The sequence below is a fragment of the Crinia signifera genome, chromosome 3 (assembly GCF_055691185.1).
Source record: "Crinia signifera chromosome 3, ASM5569118v1, whole genome shotgun sequence".
NCBI lineage: Eukaryota > Metazoa > Chordata > Amphibia > Anura > Myobatrachidae > Crinia > Crinia signifera.
This window is the reverse complement of record NC_139219.1, coordinates 835,988-856,226: the sequence shown is the minus strand read 5'-3', so window position 1 is coordinate 856,226 and position 20,239 is coordinate 835,988. Positions and strand designations below refer to the sequence as shown.

The following is a 20,239-nucleotide window of genomic DNA, read 5'->3' as shown; positions in this document are numbered from 1 at the left end:
AGCTGCTGTGCTTTCCCCTGCCCTATACTTACCCCCGGTGCTCCTGTCTCCCCTCAGTGACACTGGCTGCTCCCCCATATGCTAGGTACAGGGTAACCTGAGAGCTGCTGTGCCTTCCCCTGCACTATCCTTACCCCCAGTGCTCCTGTCTCCCCCTCAGTGACACTGGCTGCTCCCCCATACGCTGGGTACAGGGTCACTGAGAGCTGCTGTGCCTCCTATGAACTACCCTTACCCCCAGTGCTCCTGTCTCCCCTCAGTGACACTGGCTGCTCCCCCATACGCTGGGTACAAGGTCACTGAGAACTGCTGTGCCTTCCCCTGCCCTGTACTTACCCCCAGTGCTCCTGTCTCCCCCTCAGTAACACTGGCTGCTCCCCCATACGCTGGGTACAGGGTCACTGAGAGTTGCTGTACTTCCCCCTGCACTATCCTTACCCCCAGTGATCCTGTCTCCCCCTCAGTGACACTGGCTGCTCCCCCATACACTGGGTACAGGGTCACTGAGAGCTGCTGTGGCTCTCTCTGCACTACCCTTACCCCCAGTGATCCCGTCTCCCCCTCAGTGACACTGGCTGCTCCCCCATACGCTGGGTACAAGGTCACTGAGAACTGCTGTGCCTTCCCCTGCCCTGTACTTACCCCCAGTGCTCCTGTCTCCCCCTCAGTGACACTGGCTGATCCCCCATATGCTGGGTACAAGGTCACTGAGAGTTGCTGTGCCTTCCCCTATCATGTACTTATCCCGGAGGACCTGTCTCCCCCTCAGTAACACTGGCTGCTCCCCCATACACTGGGTACAAGGTCACTGAGAGCTTCTGTACCTCCCCCTGCACTATCCTAACCCCCAGTGCTCCTGTCTCCCCTCAGTGACACTGGCTGCTCCCCCATACGCTGGGTACAGGGTCACAGAGCTGCTGTGCCTCCACCTGCACTATCCTTACCCCCAGTGCTCCTGTCTCCCCTCAGTGACACTGGCTGCTCCCCCATACACTGGGTACAGGGTCACAGAGCTGCTGTGCCTCCACCTGCACTATCCTTACCCCCAGTGCTCCTGTCTCCCCTCAGTGACACTGGCTGCTCCCCCATACACTGGGTACAGGGTCACAGAGCTGCTGTGCCTCCCCCTGCACTATCCTTACCCCCCAGGTGCTCCTGTCTCCCCTCAGTGACACTGGCTGCTCCCCCATACACTGGGTACAGGGTCACTGAGAGCTGCTGTGCCTCCTATGAACTACCCTTACCCCCAGTGCTCCTGTCTTCCCCTCAGTGACACTGGCTGCTCCCCCATACGCTGGGTACAGGGTCACTGAGAGCTGCTGTGCCTTCCCCTGCACTGTCCTTACCCCCAGTACTCCTGTCTCCCCTCAGTGACACTGGCTGCTCCCCCATACGCTGTGTACAGGGTCACTGAGAGCTGCTGTGCCTCCTATGAACTACCCTTACTCCCAGTGCTCCTGTCTCCCCCTCAGTGACACTGGCTGCTCCCCCATACGCTGGGTACAGGGTCACTGAGAGCTGCTGTGCCTCCTATGAACTACCCTTACTCCCAGTGCTCCTGTCTCCCCCTCAGTGACACTGGCTGCTCCCCCATACGCTGGGTACAGGGTTAATGAGAGCTGCTGTGCCTCCTATGAACTACCCTTACTCCCAGTGCTCCTGTCTCCCCCTCAGTAACACTGGCTGCTCCCCCATACGCTGGGTACAGGGTCACTGAGAGCTGCTGTGCCTCCTATGAACTACCCTTACCCCCAGTACTCCTGTCTCCCCCTCAGTGACACTGGCTGCTCCCCCATACGCTGGGTACAGGGTCACTGAGAGCTGCTGTGCCTCCCCCTGCACTATCCTTACCCCCAGCTGTCCAATGATACTAAGTGCAGCCTGCTGTACCCTGATTGGTTGGTGCGCAGGCTGGAGAAAGGAGGCTGAATCCCTGAGACGGAGTGCAGCCTGCTGCCTGGTGGATGCAGAGGAGGAGGAGGTAAAAGGAACGCTCTCCATTTGTGTGCTGGACTTAAAGTAAGACTGGCTGTGTAGGGCTATATCTTATATATACATACACACAATACAAGATTAAAAGCACTCACGGGACTAGCAACAAGCAGTAAATCAATACTAGGACATGGCGGTCTCTTAAGCAACATTTGCCCGTTGCCCGTGAGTGCTGTTCATCTTGTATTGGTATTACTCGGATGTCCTCCGACTTTCCAGCACCCGGGCACGTTGCATGTGCGTGTGTGCGTGTAAGGGGGCACCTTGTATGAACTTATGTACAAAGCCCACATACCCATCTTCAGCATTCAGAGATCCGCTCCAGACAACTTCATACTGCATTTCCTCCTTGCCTCTCCCGTCCGCTTTCCACTTAGCTGAAGAGGACAGAAAAACAGGTGACATTACAGGACACGTTTCCCATTATGTTCCTATATATGGTCAGTATAGGGCGAAATGTTATGTTACCAGCAATATAACTGCCCATGCCACGGAATACAGCTAACAATGCTTGTGATGTGTTACCTGGGAGACTGCAAGAGAGTCAACTGCTACGCACATTCCTGTGAATATTTCAAAATGATGCACAATAAACAAGCTATAAAAAGTAACCACAATTGGAAGTGTCCTGGCAGATGTCACAAATAAAGGTGCTACAGACTGAATTAGTGGTACGTAAGGAACAGATAAATAATAACCTGAAATACCTCCCAACGGTTACACTAGCGATGCAGAAACAAGTGACGGGGACAAGAGATATGGGAGTCACATAACATAATCTATTCCATCCCCAGCACGCTGCAGCAGAAGACAGGGAACACTGCTCTATAAATATCCCTGGCCTTGGATCTTATAATGATGACTAGGGGAGTATTCAATGATTTTTTCTCCATGTGCAGCGAATCCTGTTTAGGATTCGCTGCACATTAGCAGGGTTCCGGAGGGCTGCAGCATTCGCTGCCAGCCCTCCCTGTCACCCTATTCAATGCCGCAGGGGCTCGCTGCCCCAGACAGCGGATTTAAACCCCTGGAGGCAAATGCCGCAGGGAGCCGGGGGACGGAGGCAGACAGGGAGATGTAAGCCTCCATGCCTGCCCCAGAATTTGTGGGGGAGGGCTCCCGGGGACACAGGTAGCAGAAGCTGCCACCCCCAGAGAGCTTGCAGGGGATAGGGGTAGGGAGCCACTTCACTGGTCCCACTCGTAAGAAGCCGGGACCAGTGTGCAGTAAATATATGAATATATAATGATTGAATCCCGGCCACCTGCTAGCAAATGTGTAAAAAAAAAAAAAAAATAAAAAAAATAATATATATATATATACACACACACACACACACACACACACACACACACACACACACACACACACACACACATATATACACACACACATACACACATCAATAAAAATAGCATGCCCCTTCACAGAAAAAAAGAATCTGAATTTTTGACAAACAAAAAACCAAACAAAAAATAGGATTTATGGTCTTACCTTGATAAATCCCTTTCTTTGTGCAGTATTCAATGCCGGTGCGAGCGGCCGGCGAGGGGGTTTAACTGCGAGGATCACAGAAAACCAGTGCACTATGCAACGTTCCGAGGGAATCCTCGCAGTCACAGAACTGCGAGGATTCCCCTAAACTGCGAGAGCCGCGGCTAGTGCAGCAAACTCGCTGTAATTAGCCTCGGCTCTCGCAGCTTTTGGAGGCACATTCGCAAATTCCCCCTTGCTCAAAAAACGGAGCGAGGGGGAATTTGCGAATGAGGGGGGGTCCGTTGAATACTGACAGGGTGAGCGGTGACTGCGAGCAAAAAGTCCTGCTCGCAGTCACCGCTCGGCCACGGCATTGAATATATGCCTTTGAGTCCATAGGGGGCACAGGAATTCACGCTGGGTATGAGAGGTGAGGCTGGAGCGTGCACCAAAGGGTTACAAAAAAAGTACCCAGCATGCTCCCTGCCTCCCTTCTCCCCTATACCCAGCCCCCTGACCCTGGGTCACCAGTTTTGTTAGCAAGCCCAAGGTAGGAGCAGAGCCAGAGCGTGCACCAAAGGGTTACAAAAAAAGTACCCAGCATGCTCCCTGCCTCCCTTCTCCCCTATACCCAGCCCCCTGACCCTGGGTCACCAGTTTTGTTAGCAAGCCCAAGGTAGGAGCAGAGCCAGAGCGTGCACCAAAGGGTTACAAAAAAAGTACCCAGCATGCTCCCTGCCTCCCTTCTCCCCTATACCCAGCCCCCTGACCCTGGGTCACCAGTTTTGTTAGCAAGCCCAAGGTAGGAGCAGAGCCAGAGAAGAAGGAAGAGCACACACACACACACATAGCATACAGGCCCTAGAGCCATGGAACTTCCCTACATAAGAAGCCCCGCTACCAGGTGCGTCTGAGAGGGCGTCCTGTGCCCCCTATGGACTCAAAGAAAGGGATTTATCAAGGTAAGACCATAAATCCTATTTTCTTTTTCGTCCACTAGGGGGCACAGGAATTCACGCTGGGATGTATTAAAGCTGTCCCCTCATGGGTGGGGGACGCTCCTGGACTGCGGAAAGAACATGTCTACCAAACTGTGCATCAGCCGATGCAAAGGTATCAAAAGCATAAAACTTGATAAAGGTCTGGGAGGAGGACCAAGTAGCCGCCTTACAGAGCTGTTCTGCCGAGGCACCTCGACTAGCGGCCCAGGATGTACCCACAGACCTGGTAGAATGTGCAGTAACTCGCTCCGGGGGAGTAACCTGCGCAGAAAGATACATTTGACGAACCACAGATCTAAGCCATCTCGCCAAGAACTGTTTGGAAGCGGGCCAGCCCTGCTTATTGGCCTCATAAAGAACAAACAGCGAATCCGCTTTACGAGTTGCCTTAGTCCTGCGAAGATAAATTTGCAATGCACTGAAAGACCCTGGAAAAGAAGGCACCACAATTTTCTGGTTAAGGTGAAATTTAGACACTTAGACACCACCTTTGGAAGAAAATCCAGTTTGGTACGAAGAACCGCCCTGTCAGGGTGGAATACCAGAAAAGGCGGTCTCCATGATAAAGCACTTAGGCTCTCCTTCCAGGAGAGCCACTTCAGATCCACCTCCTCCAGAGGCTCAAAAGGAGGTGATTGAAGCGCCCTGAGAACCAAAGAGAGATCCCACGGAACTACCGGTGGGATCATTGGAGGCTGGACATGAAGAACTCCCTGGAAAAAAGTCCTTATATCCGGAATGAAAGCCAACTTCCTCTGAAACAGGATTAACAAGGCTGACACCTGTACCTTTAACGATGACAGGCGCAAACCTAGATCAAGGCCCGCCTGAAGAAACTCCAACAAGCGAGAAATTCGAAAGAGTCTAGGTCGGAAACCTCTAGACGAACACCAAGAGAAATAAATCTTCCAGACTATAATAAATTCGTGCTGAAGAAGGCTTCCTAGCACGCAACATAGTATGGATGACCTGTGGTGAGAAACCCTTATCCCTCAAGAGGGATATTTCAACAGCCAGCCCATCAAAGCCAGGCGGCTCAGGTCCGGGAGTGGGAACGGACCCTGAGAAATGAGATCTGGACGTAGAGGCAGTCTCAGAGGAGACGCCACTCACCGGTTCCTTAGATCTGCGTACCATCCTTGACGGGGCCAATCTGGGGCCCCTAGGATCATCATTCCTCCCTCCTTTTTGAACTTCCGCAGAAGGCGAAGTAGAAGCTGAAACGAGTGGAATGCCAAAACGAGATGGAACGGCCAAGACGTCATGAGAGCGTCTACTAGAAAAACTCCGGGGTCCCTTGTCCGTGAGCCGTACCGGGGAACTTTGAAATTGTGTCTGGACACCAACAGATCTATGTCCGGCAACCCCCATAGGGACGTCAGCCACTCAAACACATCTGGATGAAGCTCCCATTCCCTTGTGTTGATTAAATCTCCTGTCTTGATTGAACGAAGAGGCTCCATCCGAAAATTTGGCACTTGCAGAAACACATTGAACGATTTCAGATTTAGTATAGGGCAGTGAGAACCATCCGGCTTGTCGATCAGGAATAGGGTGGTGTAGAACCCCTGACACCTCTGATCCTGAGGAAATGGAACAATGACGTTCGAGTCCAAAAGAGAGCGGATAGAGAGCTGTAGTGCTTGTTGTTTCATTGGATCCTTTGGGAGACCCATACGAAAAAAAACGCTGAGGAGGGGGGAACCGGAACGTCAGGGCGTAGCCCCTGGAGACCACCTCCCTGACCCAAGCATCCATCGTGGTGTCCCACCACCCCGGCGCAAAGGACAGAAGATGGCCCCCCACCCTGGGATCCCCCAGGTGGGGGCTGGCCCCGTCAGGCTGCATGCTTGTCATTCTGCTTAGCCGCTGGACGTCTGGTAGCCCAGGGCTGTTTGGTGCGGGGCTGGGTTGCCTTAGTGGCCGAGGGAAATTCAGCGGTAGGCTGACCTCAGGCTTTGCCCTGGGGCCTAACGGACCGAAATGAGGTCTTCTGTCGCGGGGGTGCTGCAGAGGGCAAGAACGCAGACTTAGATGCCGCTAGAGTAGTCACAATTTTGTCCAACTCGGGACCAAAGAGAGTATCTCCATGAAAAGGGAGAGCCTCTAACGCTTTCTTAGAATTGTTATCTGCGCGCCAAAATCTTAGCCACAGAACACGCCTAGCTGCAACAGTGGCAGCTGAGGCCTTAGAGGCCAGAACTCCAAAATCCAGCGCAGCCTCCCCCAAATATAGACTAGCCTTTTGTATGTTCTGAACTTGAGCTAGCAGCGACCATCGGACAAACCCTTCTCCAGTTTGCCCGCCCACTCGGACACGGCTTTGGCAACCCATGCTACGGCAAGAGTGGGACGCGTTATGGCCCCCACCTGTGAATAAGCAGTCTTGAGAAAATTCTCCAACTTCCTATCAGAGGGGTCCTTCAAAGATGAAGAATCCGGAATTGGCAGTACTGAGGTGCGAACTAGTCGCGCTACATGAGCATCCACAGTGGGAGGATTTTCACACTTAGCCCTCTCCGTGGGAGGAACAGGATAAAACGTAGTAAGTCGCTTGGAAAGCTGGAATCTTCTAGACGGCTGAGACCACGCAGTCTCCAATAAATCTTCCATAGGGGCAGAAGGCGGGAACTGGGCCGATACCTTCTTAAGACGCTTAAAAAGCGGGGCCTTACTTCTAGGGGCAGGAGCCTCATCCTCCATCTGAAGGACTGCTTTAACCTCCCGCACCAGTGACTCTACCTCTGCCGAAGACAAGGTGTCATCAGCCTTTGCGGATTCCACATCCGAAGAGCCAGAATTCCCTGAGATGGAATCCGAATCTGAATCATCCGCAGAAACAGAAGCAAGACTCCGTTGCCTAGGCTGCCTCCTGGAATGCCTGCCTGCCAGAGTAGCCGTCAACCCCTGCACAGACCTCGCAAAGGGGGCTCTACATAAGAAGCTGCCCCAACACTGGCGCTGGCCGCTGCAATAGAGGGCAGGGGCGCAGGGGGTGCTGACAAGCGGTCAACCAGCTGCGTTATTACCTGTATCAGCGTCAAAGCCCAGACCGGTTCCCGCTGGGGAGGAGGCAACGACGGAGGATTTGCCAACAGCCATTCATGGCGCCTGCTCTCCTTGGCACCAAAGAAAACAACTGGTGACCCAGGGTCAGGGGGCTGGGTATAGGGGAGAAGGGAGACAGGGAGCATGCTGGGTACTTTTTTTGTAACCCTTTGGTGCACGCTCTGCTACCTCATTTAAAACTTTATTTTAAAAGATCACTTTCCAGTTCACCGTAAAAAGATGTTGAATGCAAAACGGCGAATCATGGCAAAAATCAGGGAGAAAGCAGTTCGCCATCCTAGCACTAATACACTCTCGGCGAATCCCAGTGAAACCCCATTGATATACATCAGCAACTTGCAGCGAGCAAAAACGGAGAACTGTCCGGCACTCACTGGTCGCTTTCAGGGAACAGTGAACATTGAACAGAGTGGATCAGAATGTCAGTGAAAAATATTCACCGCAAGGAGTGAAAACAGCCCGATTTACCCCAAAACAAAGGTGAAACAGGAGCATTGAGTACTGGCCTAATTAGCCTTATATAGTTCAGGGATTTCAAATAAGTATTTTGAATAACACATGGCTTTGTGACCGGCTGCAGGAGAGATTTAGGGCAGCAGCCGGCTGGACCTGGACCATAGTGTGGGCAGTGTGAGCATATGGGGGACAGAGATGAGAACAGCGGAATGCACCATAGTGTGGCCAGTGTGAGCATATGGGGGACAGAGATGAGATCTGCAGAATGCACCATAGTGTGTGCAGTGTGAGCCTATGGGAGACAGATGAGAACAGCGGAATGCACCATAGTGTGTGCAGTGTGAGCCTATGGGGGACAGAGATGAGAACAGCGGAATGCACCATAGTGTAGGCATATGGGAGACAGCGATGAGAACAGAGGAATGCACCATAGCGTGGGCAGTGTGAGCATATGGGAGACAGCGATGAGAAAAGCGGAATGCCCCATAGTGTGGGCAGTGTGAGCCTATGGGAGAGAGAGATGAGAACAACGGAATAAACCATAGTGTGGGCAGTGTGAGCATATGGGGGACAGAGATGAGAACAGCGGAATGCACCATAGTGTGGGCAGTGTGAGCCTATGGGAGACAGAGATGAGAACAGAGGAATGCACCATAGTGTGGGCAGTGTGAGCCTATGGGAGACAGCGATGAGAACAGAGGAATGCACCACAGCGTGGGCAGTGTGAGCATATGGGAGACAGCGATGAGAACAGCGGAATGCACCATAGTGTGGGCAGTGTGTGCCTATGGGAGACAGCGATGAGAACAGCGGAATGCACCATAGTGTAGGCATATGGGAGACAGAGATGAGAACAGCGGAATGCACCATAGTGTGGGCAGTGTGAGCCTATGGGAGACAGCGATGAGAACAGTGGAATGCACCATAGTGTGGGCAGTGTGAGCCTATGGGAGACAGAGATGAGAACAGCGGAATGCACCATAGTGTGGGCAGTGTGTGCCTATGGGAGACAGCGATGAGAACAGCGGAATGCACCATAGTGTGGGCAGTGTGAGCCTATGGGAGACAGCGATGAGAACAGAGGAATGCACCATAGTGTGGGCAGTGTGATCCTATGGGAGACAGAGATGAGAACAGCGGAATACACCATAGTGTGGGCAGTGTGAGCCTATGGGAGACAGCGATGAGAACAGCGGAATGAACCATAGTGTGGGCAGTGTGAGCCTATGGGAGAGAGAGATGAGAACAGCGGAATACACCATAGTGTGGGCAGTGTGAGCATATGGGTGACAGAGATGAGAACAGCGGAATGCACCATAGTGTGGGCAGTGTGAGCCTATGGGAGACAGCGATGAGAACAGCGGAATGCCCCATAGTGTGGGCAGTGTGAGCATATGGGGGACAGCGATGAGAACAGAGGAATGCCCCATAGTGTGGGCAGTGTGTGCCTATGGGAGACAGCGATGAGAACAGAGGAATGCACCATAGTGTGGGCAGTGTGAGCCTATGGGGGACAGAGATGAGAACAGCGGAATGCACCATAGTGTGGGCAGTGTGAGCCTATGGGAGACAGCGATGAGAACAGAGGAATGCACCATAGTGTGGGCAGTGTGAGCATATGGGAGACAGAGATGAAAACAGCGGAATACACCATAGTGTGGGCAATGTGAGCATATGGGGGACAGAGATGAGAACAGCGGAATGCACCATAGTGTGGGCAGTGTGAGCATATGGCAGACAGCGATGAGCACAGCGGAATGCACCATAGTGTGGGCAGTGTGAGCCTATGGGAGACAGCGATGAGAACAGAGGAATGCACCACAGCGTGGGCAGTGTGAGCATATGGGAGACAGCGATGAGAACAGCGGAATGCACCATAGTGTGGGCAGTGTGTGCCTATGGGAGACAGCGATGAGAACAGCGGAATGCACCATAGTGTAGGCATATGGGAGACAGAGATGAGAACAGCGGAATGCACCATAGTGTGGGCAGTGTGAGCCTATGGGAGACAGCGATGAGAACAGTGGAATGCACCATAGTGTGGGCAGTGTGAGCCTATGGGAGACAGAGATGAGAACAGCGGAATGCACCATAGTGTGGGCAGTGTGTGCCTATGGGAGACAGCGATGAGAACAGCGGAATGCACCATAGTGTGGGCAGTGTGAGCCTATGGGAGACAGCGATGAGAACAGAGGAATGCACCATAGTGTGGGCAGTGTGATCCTATGGGAGACAGAGATGAGAACAGCGGAATACACCATAGTGTGGGCAGTGTGAGCCTATGGGAGACAGCGATGAGAACAGCGGAATGTACCATAGTGTGGGCAGTGTGAGCCTATGGGAGAGAGAGATGAGAACAGCGGAATACACCATAGTGTGGGCAGTGTGAGCATATGGGTGACAGAGATGAGAACAGCGGAATGCACCATAGTGTGGGCAGTGTGAGCCTATGGGAGACAGCGATGAGAACAGCGGAATGCCCCATAGTGTGGGCAGTGTGAGCATATGGGGGACAGCGATGAGAACAGAGGAATGCCCCATAGTGTGGGCAGTGTGTGCCTATGGGAGACAGCGATGAGAACAGAGGAATGCACCATAGTGTGGGCAGTGTGAGCCTATGGGGGACAGAGATGAGAACAGCGGAATGCACCATAGTGTGGGCAGTGTGAGCCTATGGGAGACAGCGATGAGAACAGAGGAATGCACCATAGTGTGGGCAGTGTGAGCATATGGGAGACAGAGATGAAAACAGCGGAATACACCATAGTGTGGGCAATGTGAGCATATGGGGGACAGAGATGAGAACAGCGGAATGCACCATAGTGTGGGCAGTGTGAGCATATGGCAGACAGCGATGAGCACAGCGGAATGCACCATAGTGTGGGCAGTGTGAGCCTATGGGGGACAGAGATGAGAACAGCGGAATGCACCATAGTGTAGGCATATGGGAGACAGCGATGAGAACAGAGGAATGCACCATAGCGTGGGCAGTGTGAGCATATGGGAGACAGAGATGAGAACAGCGGAATGCACCATAGTGTGGGCAGTGTGAGCCTATGGGGGACAGAGATGAGAACAGCGGAATGCCCCATAGTGTGGGCAGTGTGAGCATATGGCAGACAGCGATGAGCACAGCGGAATGCACCATAGTGTGGGCAGTGTGAGCGTATGGGGGACAGAGATGAGAACAGCGGAATGCACCATAGTGTAGGCATATGGGAGACAGCGATGAGAACAGCGGAATACACCATAGTGTGGGCAGTGTGAGCCTATGGGAGACAGCGATGAGAACAGAGGAATGCACCATAGTGTGGGCAGTGTGAGCCTATGGGAGACAGCGATGAGAACAGCGGAATGCACCATAGTGTGGGCAGTGTGAGTCTATGGGAGACAGAGATGAGAACAGCGGAATGCACCATAGTGTGGGCAGTGTGAGTCTATGGGAGACAGAGATGAGAACAGCGGAATGCACCATAGTGTGGGCAGTGTGAGCCTATGGGGGACAGAGATGAGAACAGCGGAATACACCATAGTGTGGGCAGTGTGTGTCTATGGGAGACAGAGATGAGAACAGCGGAATGCACCATAGTGTGGGCAGTGTGAGCCTATGGGAGACAGCGATGAGAACAGCGGAATACACCATAGTGTGGGCAATGTGAGCGTATGGGAGACAGAGATGAGAACAGAGGAATGCACCATAGTGTGGGCAGTGTGAGCCTATGGGAGACAGCGATGAGAACAGCGGAATACACCATAGTGTGGGCAGTGTGTGCCTATGGGAGACAGAGATGAGAACAGAGGAATGCACCATAGTGTGGGCAGTGTGAGCATACGGGAGACAGAGATGAGAACAGCGGAATGTACCATAGTGTGGGCAGTGTGAGCCTATGGGAGACAGCGATAAGAACAGCGGAATGCCCCATAGTGTGGGCAGTGTGTGCCTATGGGAGACAGCGATGAGAACAGCGGAATGCACCATAGTGTGGGTAGTGTGAGCCTATGGGAGACAGATGAGAACAGCGGAATGCACCATAGTGTGGGCAGTGTGAGCATACGGGAGACAGAGATGAGAACAGCGGAATGCCCCATAGTGTGGGCAATGTGAGCGTATGGGGGACAGAGATGAGAACAGCAGAATGCACCATAGTGTGGGCAGTGTGAGCATATGGGAGACAGATGAGAACAGCGGAATGCACCATAGTGTGGGCAGTGTGAGCCTATGGGAGATAGATGAGAACAGCGGAATGCACCATAGTGTGGGCAATGTGAGCATATGGGGGAAAGAGATGAGAACAGCGGAATGCACCATAGTGTGGGCAGTGTGAGCATACGGGAGACAGAGATGAGAACAGCGGAATGTACCATAGTGTGGGCAGTGTGAGCATACGGGAGACAGAGATGAGAACAGCGGAATGTACCATAGTGTGGGCAGTGTGAGCCTATGGGAGACAGATGAGAACAGCGGAATGCACCATAGTGTGGGCAGTGTGAGCCTATGGGAGACAGCGATGAGAACAGCGGAATGCACCATAGTGTGGGCAGTGTGTGCCTATGGGAGACAGCGATGAGAACAGAGGAATGCCCCATAGTGTGGGCAGTGTGAGCGTATGGGGGACAGAGATGAGAACAGAGGAATGCACCATAGTGTGGGCAGTGTGAGCATATGGGAGACAGATGAGAACAGCGGAATGCACCATAGTGTGGGCAGTGTGAGCCTATGGGAGACAGATGAGAACAGCGGAATGCACCATAGTGTGGGCAGTGTGAGCATACGGGGGACAGAGATGAGAACAGCGGAATGTACCATAGTGTGGGCAGTGTGAGCCTATGGGAGACAGCGATGAGAACAGCGGAATGCACCATAGTGTGGGCAGTGTGAGCCTATGGGAGACAGAGATGAGAACAGCGGAATGCACCATAGTGTGGGCAGTGTGAGCCTATGGGAGACAGAGATGAGAACAGCGGAATGCACCATAGTGTGGGCAGTGTGAGCATATGGGAGACAGAGATGAGAACAGCGGAATGCACCATAGTGTGGGCAGTGTGAGCCTATGGGAGACAGAGATGAGAACAGCGGAATGCACCATAGTGTGGGCAGTGTGAGCATATGGGAGACAGAGATGAGAACAGCGGAATGCACCATAGTGTGGGCAGTGTGAGCCTATGGGGGACTGAGATGAGAACAGCGGAATGCCCCATAGTGTGGGCAGTGTGAGCATATGGGAGACAGATGAGAACAGCGGAATGCCCCATAGTGTGGGCAGTGTGAGCATATGGGGGACAGAGATGAGAACAGCGGAATGCACCATAGTGTGGGCAGTGTGAGCCTATGGGAGACAGCGATGAGAACAGAGGAATGCACCATAGTGTGTGCAGTGTGAGCCTATGGGAGACAGAGATGAGAACAGCGGAATGCACCATAGTGTGGGCAGTGTGAGCGTATGGGGGACAGAGATGAGAACAGCGGAATGCCCCATAGTGTGGGCAGTGTGAGCCTATGGGAGACAGAGATGAGAACAGCGGAATGCCCCATAGTGTGGGCAGTGTGAGCCTATGGGAGACAGCGATGAGAACAGCGGAATGCCCCATAGTGTAGGCATATGGGAGACAGCGATGAGAACAGAGGAATGCACCATAGCGTGGGCAGTGTGAGCATATGGGAGACAGAGATGAGAACAGCGGAATGCACCATAGTGTGGGCAGTGTGAGCCTATGGGGGACAGAGATGAGAACAGCGGAATGCCCCATAGTGTGGGCAGTGTGAGCATATGGCAGACAGCGATGAGCACAGCGGAATGCACCATAGTGTGGGCAGTGTGAGCGTATGGGGGACAGAGATGAGAACAGCGGAATGCACCATAGTGTAGGCATATGGGAGACAGCGATGAGAACAGCGGAATACACCATAGTGTGGGCAGTGTGAGCCTATGGGAGACAGCGATGAGAACAGCGGAATGCACCATAGTGTGGGCAGTGTGAGCCTATGGGAGACAGCGATGAGAACAGAGGAATGCACCATAGTGTGGGCAGTGTGAGTCTATGGGAGACAGAGATGAGAACAGCGGAATGCACCATAGTGTGGGCAGTGTGAGCCTATGGGGGACAGAGATGAGAACAGCGGAATACACCATAGTGTGGGCAGTGTGTGCCTATGGGAGACAGAGATGAGAACAGAGGAATGCACCATAGTGTGGGCAGTGTGAGCATACGGGAGACAGAGATGAGAACAGCGGAATGCACCATAGTGTGGGCAGTGTGAGCCTATGGGAGACAGCGATGAGAACAGCGGAATACACCATAGTGTGGGCAATGTGAGCGTATGGGAGACAGAGATGAGAACAGAGGAATGCACCATAGTGTGGGCAGTGTGAGCCTATGGGAGACAGCGATGAGAACAGCGGAATGCACCATAGTGTGGGCAGTGTGGGCCTATGGGAGACAGCGATGAGAACAGCGGAATGCACCATAGTGTGGGCAGTGTGAGCCTATGGGAGACAGCGATAAGAACAGCGGAATGCCCCATAGTGTGGGCAGTGTGTGCCTATGGGAGACAGCGATGAGAACAGCGGAATGCACCATAGTGTGGGTAGTGTGAGCCTATGGGAGACAGATGAGAACAGCGGAATGCACCATAGTGTGGGCAGTGTGAGCATACGGGAGACAGAGATGAGAACAGCGGAATGCCCCATAGTGTGTGCAGTGTGAGCCTATGGGAGACAGATGAGAACAGCGGAATGCACCATAGTGTGGGTAGTGTGAGCCTATGGGAGACAGCGATGAGAACAGCGGAATGTACCATAGTGTGGGCAGTGTGAGCATACGGGAGACAGAGATGAGAACAGCGGAATGTACCATAGTGTGGGCAGTGTGAGCCTATGGGAGACAGATGAGAACAGCGGAATGCACCATAGTGTGGGCAGTGTGAGCCTATGGGGGACAGAGATGAGAACAGCGGAATGCACCATAGTGTGGGCAGTGTGAGCATATGGGAGACAGAGATGAAAACAGCGGAATGCCCCATAGTGTGGGCAGTGTGAGCATATGGGAGACAGAGATGAGAACAGCGGAATGCACCATAGTGTGGGCAGTGTGTGCCTATGGGAGACAGCGATGAGAACAGCGGAATGCCCCATAGTGTGGGGAGTGTGAGCGTATGGGGGACAGAGATGAGAACAGAGGAATGCACCATAGTGTGGGCAGTGTGAGCATATGGGAGACAGATGAGAACAGCGGAATGCACCATAGTGTGGGCAGTGTGAGCCTATGGGAGACAGCGATGAGAACAGCGGAATGCACCATAGTGTGGGCAGTGTGAGCCTATGGGAGACAGATGAGAACAGAGGAATGCCCCATAGTGTGGGCAGTGTGAGCGTATGGGGGACAGAGATGAGAACAGAGGAATGCACCATAGTGTGGGCAGTGTGAGCATATGGGAGACAGATGAGAACAGCGGAATGCACCATAGTGTGGGCAGTGTGAGCCTATGGGAGACAGCGATGAGAACAGCGGAATGCACCATAGTGTGGGCAGTGTGAGCCTATGGGAGACAGATGAGAACAGCGGAATGCACCATAGTGTGGGCAATGTGAGCATATGGGGGAAAGAGATGAGAACAGCGGAATGCACCATAGTGTAGGCATATGGGAGACAGAGATGAGAACAGCGGAATGTACCATAGTGTGGGCAGTGTGAGCATACGGGAGACAGAGATGAGAACAGCGGAATGTACCATAGTGTGGGCAGTGTGAGCCTATGGGAGACAGATGAGAACAGCGGAATGCACCATAGTGTGGGCAGTGTGTGCCTATGGGAGACAGCGATGAGAACAGAGGAATGCCCCATAGTGTGGGCAGTGTGAGCGTATGGGGGACAGAGATGAGAACAGAGGAATGCACCATAGTGTGGGCAGTGTGAGCATATGGGAGACAGATGAGAACAGCGGAATGCACCATAGTGTGGGCAGTGTGAGCCTATGGGAGACAGATGAGAACAGCGGAATGCACCATAGTGTGGGCAGTGTGAGCATACGGGGGACAGAGATGAGAACAGCGGAATGTACCATAGTGTGGGCAGTGTGAGCCTATGGGAGACAGCGATGAGAACAGCGGAATGCACCATAGTGTGGGCAGTGTGAGCCTATGGGAGACAGAGATGAGAACAGCGGAATGCACCATAGTGTGGGCAGTGTGAGCATATGGGAGACAGAGATGAGAACAGCGGAATGCACCATAGTGTGGGCAGTGTGAGCCTATGGGAGACAGCGATGAGAACAGCGGAATGCACCATAGTGTGGGCAGTGTGAGCATATGGGAGACAGAGATGAGAACAGCGGAATGCCCCATAGTGTGGGCAGTGTGAGCATATGGGAGACAGAGATGAGAACAGCGGAATGCACCATAGTGTGGGCAGTGTGAGCATATGGGAGACAGAGATGAGAACAGCGGAATGCACCATAGTGTGGGCAGTGTGAGCCTATGGGGGACTGAGATGAGAACAGCGGAATGCCCCATAGTGTGGGCAGTGTGAGCATATGGGAGACAGATGAGAACAGCGGAATGCCCCATAGTGTGGGCAGTGTGAGCATATGGGGGACAGAGATGAGAACAGCGGAATGCACCATAGTGTGGGCAGTGTGAGCCTATGGGAGACAGATGAGAACAGCGGAATGTACCATAGTGTGGGCAGTGTGAGCCTATGGGAGACAGCGATGAGAACAGCGGAATGCACCATAGTGTGGGCAGTGTGAGCCTATGGGAGACAGCGATGAGAACAGAGGAATGCACCATAGTGTGGGCAGTGTGAGCCTATGGGAGACAGATGAGAACAGCGGAATGCACCATAGTGTGGGCAGTGTGAGCCTATGGGAGACAGATGAGAACAGCGGAATGCACCATAGTGTGGGCAGTGTGAGCCTATGGGAGACAGATGAGAACAGCGGAATGCACCATAGTGTGGGCAGTGTGGGCGTATGGGGGACAGAGATGAGAACAGCGGAATGCACCATAGTGTAGGCATATGGGAGACAGCGATGAGAACAGAGGAATGCACCATAGCGTGGGCAGTGTGAGCATATGGGAGACAGAGATGAGAACAGCGGAATGCACCATAGTGTGGGCAGTGTGAGCCTATGGGGGACAGAGATGAGAACAGCGGAATGCCCCATAGTGTGGGCAGTGTGAGCATATGGCAGACAGCGATGAGCACAGCGGAATGCACCATAGTGTGGGCAGTGTGAGCGTATGGGGGACAGAGATGAGAACAGCGGAATGCACCATAGTGTAGGCATATGGGAGACAGCGATGAGAACAGCGGAATACACCATAGTGTGGGCAGTGTGAGCCTATGGGAGACAGCGATGAGAACAGCGGAATGCACCATAGTGTGGGCAGTGTGAGCCTATGGGAGACAGCGATGAGAACAGAGGAATGCACCATAGTGTGGGCAGTGTGAGTCTATGGGAGACAGAGATGAGAACAGCGGAATGCACCATAGTGTGGGCAGTGTGAGCCTATGGGGGACAGAGATGAGAACAGCGGAATACACCATAGTGTGGGCAGTGTGTGCCTATGGGAGACAGAGATGAGAACAGAGGAATGCACCATAGTGTGGGCAGTGTGAGCATACGGGAGACAGAGATGAGAACAGCGGAATGCACCATAGTGTGGGCAGTGTGAGCCTATGGGAGACAGCGATGAGAACAGCGGAATACACCATAGTGTGGGCAATGTGAGCGTATGGGAGACAGAGATGAGAACAGAGGAATGCACCATAGTGTGGGCAGTGTGAGCCTATGGGAGACAGCGATGAGAACAGCGGAATGCACCATAGTGTGGGCAGTGTGGGCCTATGGGAGACAGCGATGAGAACAGCGGAATGCACCATAGTGTGGGCAGTGTGAGCCTATAGGAGACAGCGATAAGAACAGCGGAATGCCCCATAGTGTGGGCAGTGTGTGCCTATGGGAGACAGCGATGAGAACAGCGGAATGCACCATAGTGTGGGTAGTGTGAGCCTATGGGAGACAGATGAGAACAGCGGAATGCACCATAGTGTGGGCAGTGTGAGCATACGGGAGACAGAGATGAGAACAGCGGAATGCCCCATAGTGTGGGCAATGTGAGCGTATGGGGGACAGAGATGAGAACAGCAGAATGCACCATAGTGTGTGCAGTGTGAGCCTATGGGAGACAGATGAGAACAGCGGAATGCACCATAGTGTGGGTAGTGTGAGCCTATGGGAGACAGCGATGAGAACAGCGGAATGTACCATAGTGTGGGCAGTGTGAGCATACGGGAGACAGAGATGAGAACAGCGGAATGTACCATAGTGTGTGCATATGGGAGACAGCGATGAGAACAGCGGAATGCCCCATAGTGTGGGCAGTGTGAGCATATGGGAGACAGAGATGAGAACAGCGGAATACACCATAGTGTGGGCAGTGTGAGCCTATGGGGGACAGAGATGAGAACAGAGGAATGCCCCATAGTGTGGGCAGTGTGAGCCTATGGGAGACAGATGAGAACAGCGGAATGCACCATAGTGTGGGCAGTGTGAGCCTATGGGGGACAGAGATGAGAACAGCGGAATGCACCATAGTGTGGGCAGTGTGTGCCTATGGGAGACAGCGATGAGAACAGAGGAATGCCCCATAGTGTGGGCAGTGTGAGCGTATGGGGGACAGAGATGAGAACAGAGGAATGCACCATAGTGTGGGCAGTGTGAGCATATGGGAGACCGATGAGAACAGCGGAATGCACCATAGTGTGGGCAGTGTGAGCCTATGGGAGACAGCGATGAGAACAGCGGAATGCACCATAGTGTGGGCAGTGTGAGCCTATGGGAGACAGATGAGAACAGCGGAATGCACCATAGTGTGGGCAATGTGAGCATATGGGGGAAAGAGATGAGAACAGCGGAATGCACCATAGTGTAGGCATATGGGAGACAGAGATGAGAACAGCGGAATGTACCATAGTGTGGGCAGTGTGAGCATACGGGAGACAGAGATGAGAACAGCGGAATGTACCATAGTGTGGGCAGTGTGAGCCTATGGGAGACAGATGAGAACAGCGGAATGCACCATAGTGTGGGCAGTGTGTGCCTATGGGAGACAGCGATGAGAACAGAGGAATGCCCCATAGTGTGGGCAGTGTGAGCGTATGGGGAACAGAGATGAGAACAGAGGAATGCACCATAGTGTGGGCAGTGTGAGCATATGGGAGACAGATGAGAACAGCGGAATGCACCATAGTGTGGGCAGTGTGAGCCTATGGGAGACAGATGAGAACAGCGGAATGCACCATAGTGTGGGCAGTGTGAGCATACGGGGGACAGAGATGAGAACAGCGGAATGTACCATAGTGTGGGCAGTGTGAGCCTATGGGAGACAGCGATGAGAACAGCGGAATGCACCATAGTGTGGGCAGTGTGAGCCTATGGGAGACAGAGATGAGAACAGCGGAATGCACCATAGTGTGGGCAGTGTGAGCCTATGGGAGACAGAGATGAGAACAGCGGAATGCACCATAGTGTGGGCAGTGTGAGCCTATGGGAGACAGCGATGAGAACAGCGGAATGCACCATAGTGTGGGCAGTGTGAGCATATGGGAGACAGAGATGAGAACAGCGGAATGCCCCATAGTGTGGGCAGTGTGAGCATATGGGAGACAGAGATGAGAACAGCGGAATGCACCATAGTGTGGGCAGTGTGAGCATTTGGGAGACAAAGATGAGAACAGCGGAATGCACCATAGTGTGGGCAGTGTGAGCCTATGGGGGACTGAGATGAGAACAGCGGAATGCCCCATAGTGTGGGCAGTGTGAGCATATGGGAGACAGATGAGAACAGCGGAATGCCCCATAGTGTGGGCAGTGTGAGCATATGGGGGACAGAGATGAGAACAGCGGAATGCACCATAGTGTGGGCAGTGTGAGCCTATGGGAGACAGATGAGAACAGCGGAATGCACCATAGTGTGGGCAGTGTGGGCGTATGGGGGACAGAGATGAGAACAGCGGAATGCACCATAGTGTGGGCAGTGTGAGCCTATGGGAGACAGCGATGAGAACAGCGGAATGCACCATAGTGTGGGCAGTGTGAGCCTATGGGAGACAGCGATGAGAACAGAGGAATGCACCATAGTGTGGGCAGTGTGAGCCTATGGGAGACAGCGATGAGAACAGAGGAATGCACCATAGTGTGGGCAGTGTGAGCCTATGGGAGACAGATGAGAACAGCGGAATGC

General features: G+C 53.1%; 1 protein-coding gene across 2 annotated transcripts in view; it reads right to left on the bottom strand.

The window, feature by feature from the left end:
• RAB3GAP2 (RAB3 GTPase activating non-catalytic protein subunit 2) overlaps positions 1–20,239 on the bottom strand; it is a 270,922-nt gene that overhangs the window by 226,762 nt on the left and 23,921 nt on the right. For both annotated transcript variants that reach the window (XM_083175131.1, XM_083175132.1), the window contains exon 4: positions 2,288–2,369. In XM_083175131.1, coding sequence (XP_083031257.1) covers positions 2,288–2,369 — 82 coding nt within the window. The remainder of the gene's footprint in view (positions 1–2,287; positions 2,370–20,239) is intronic.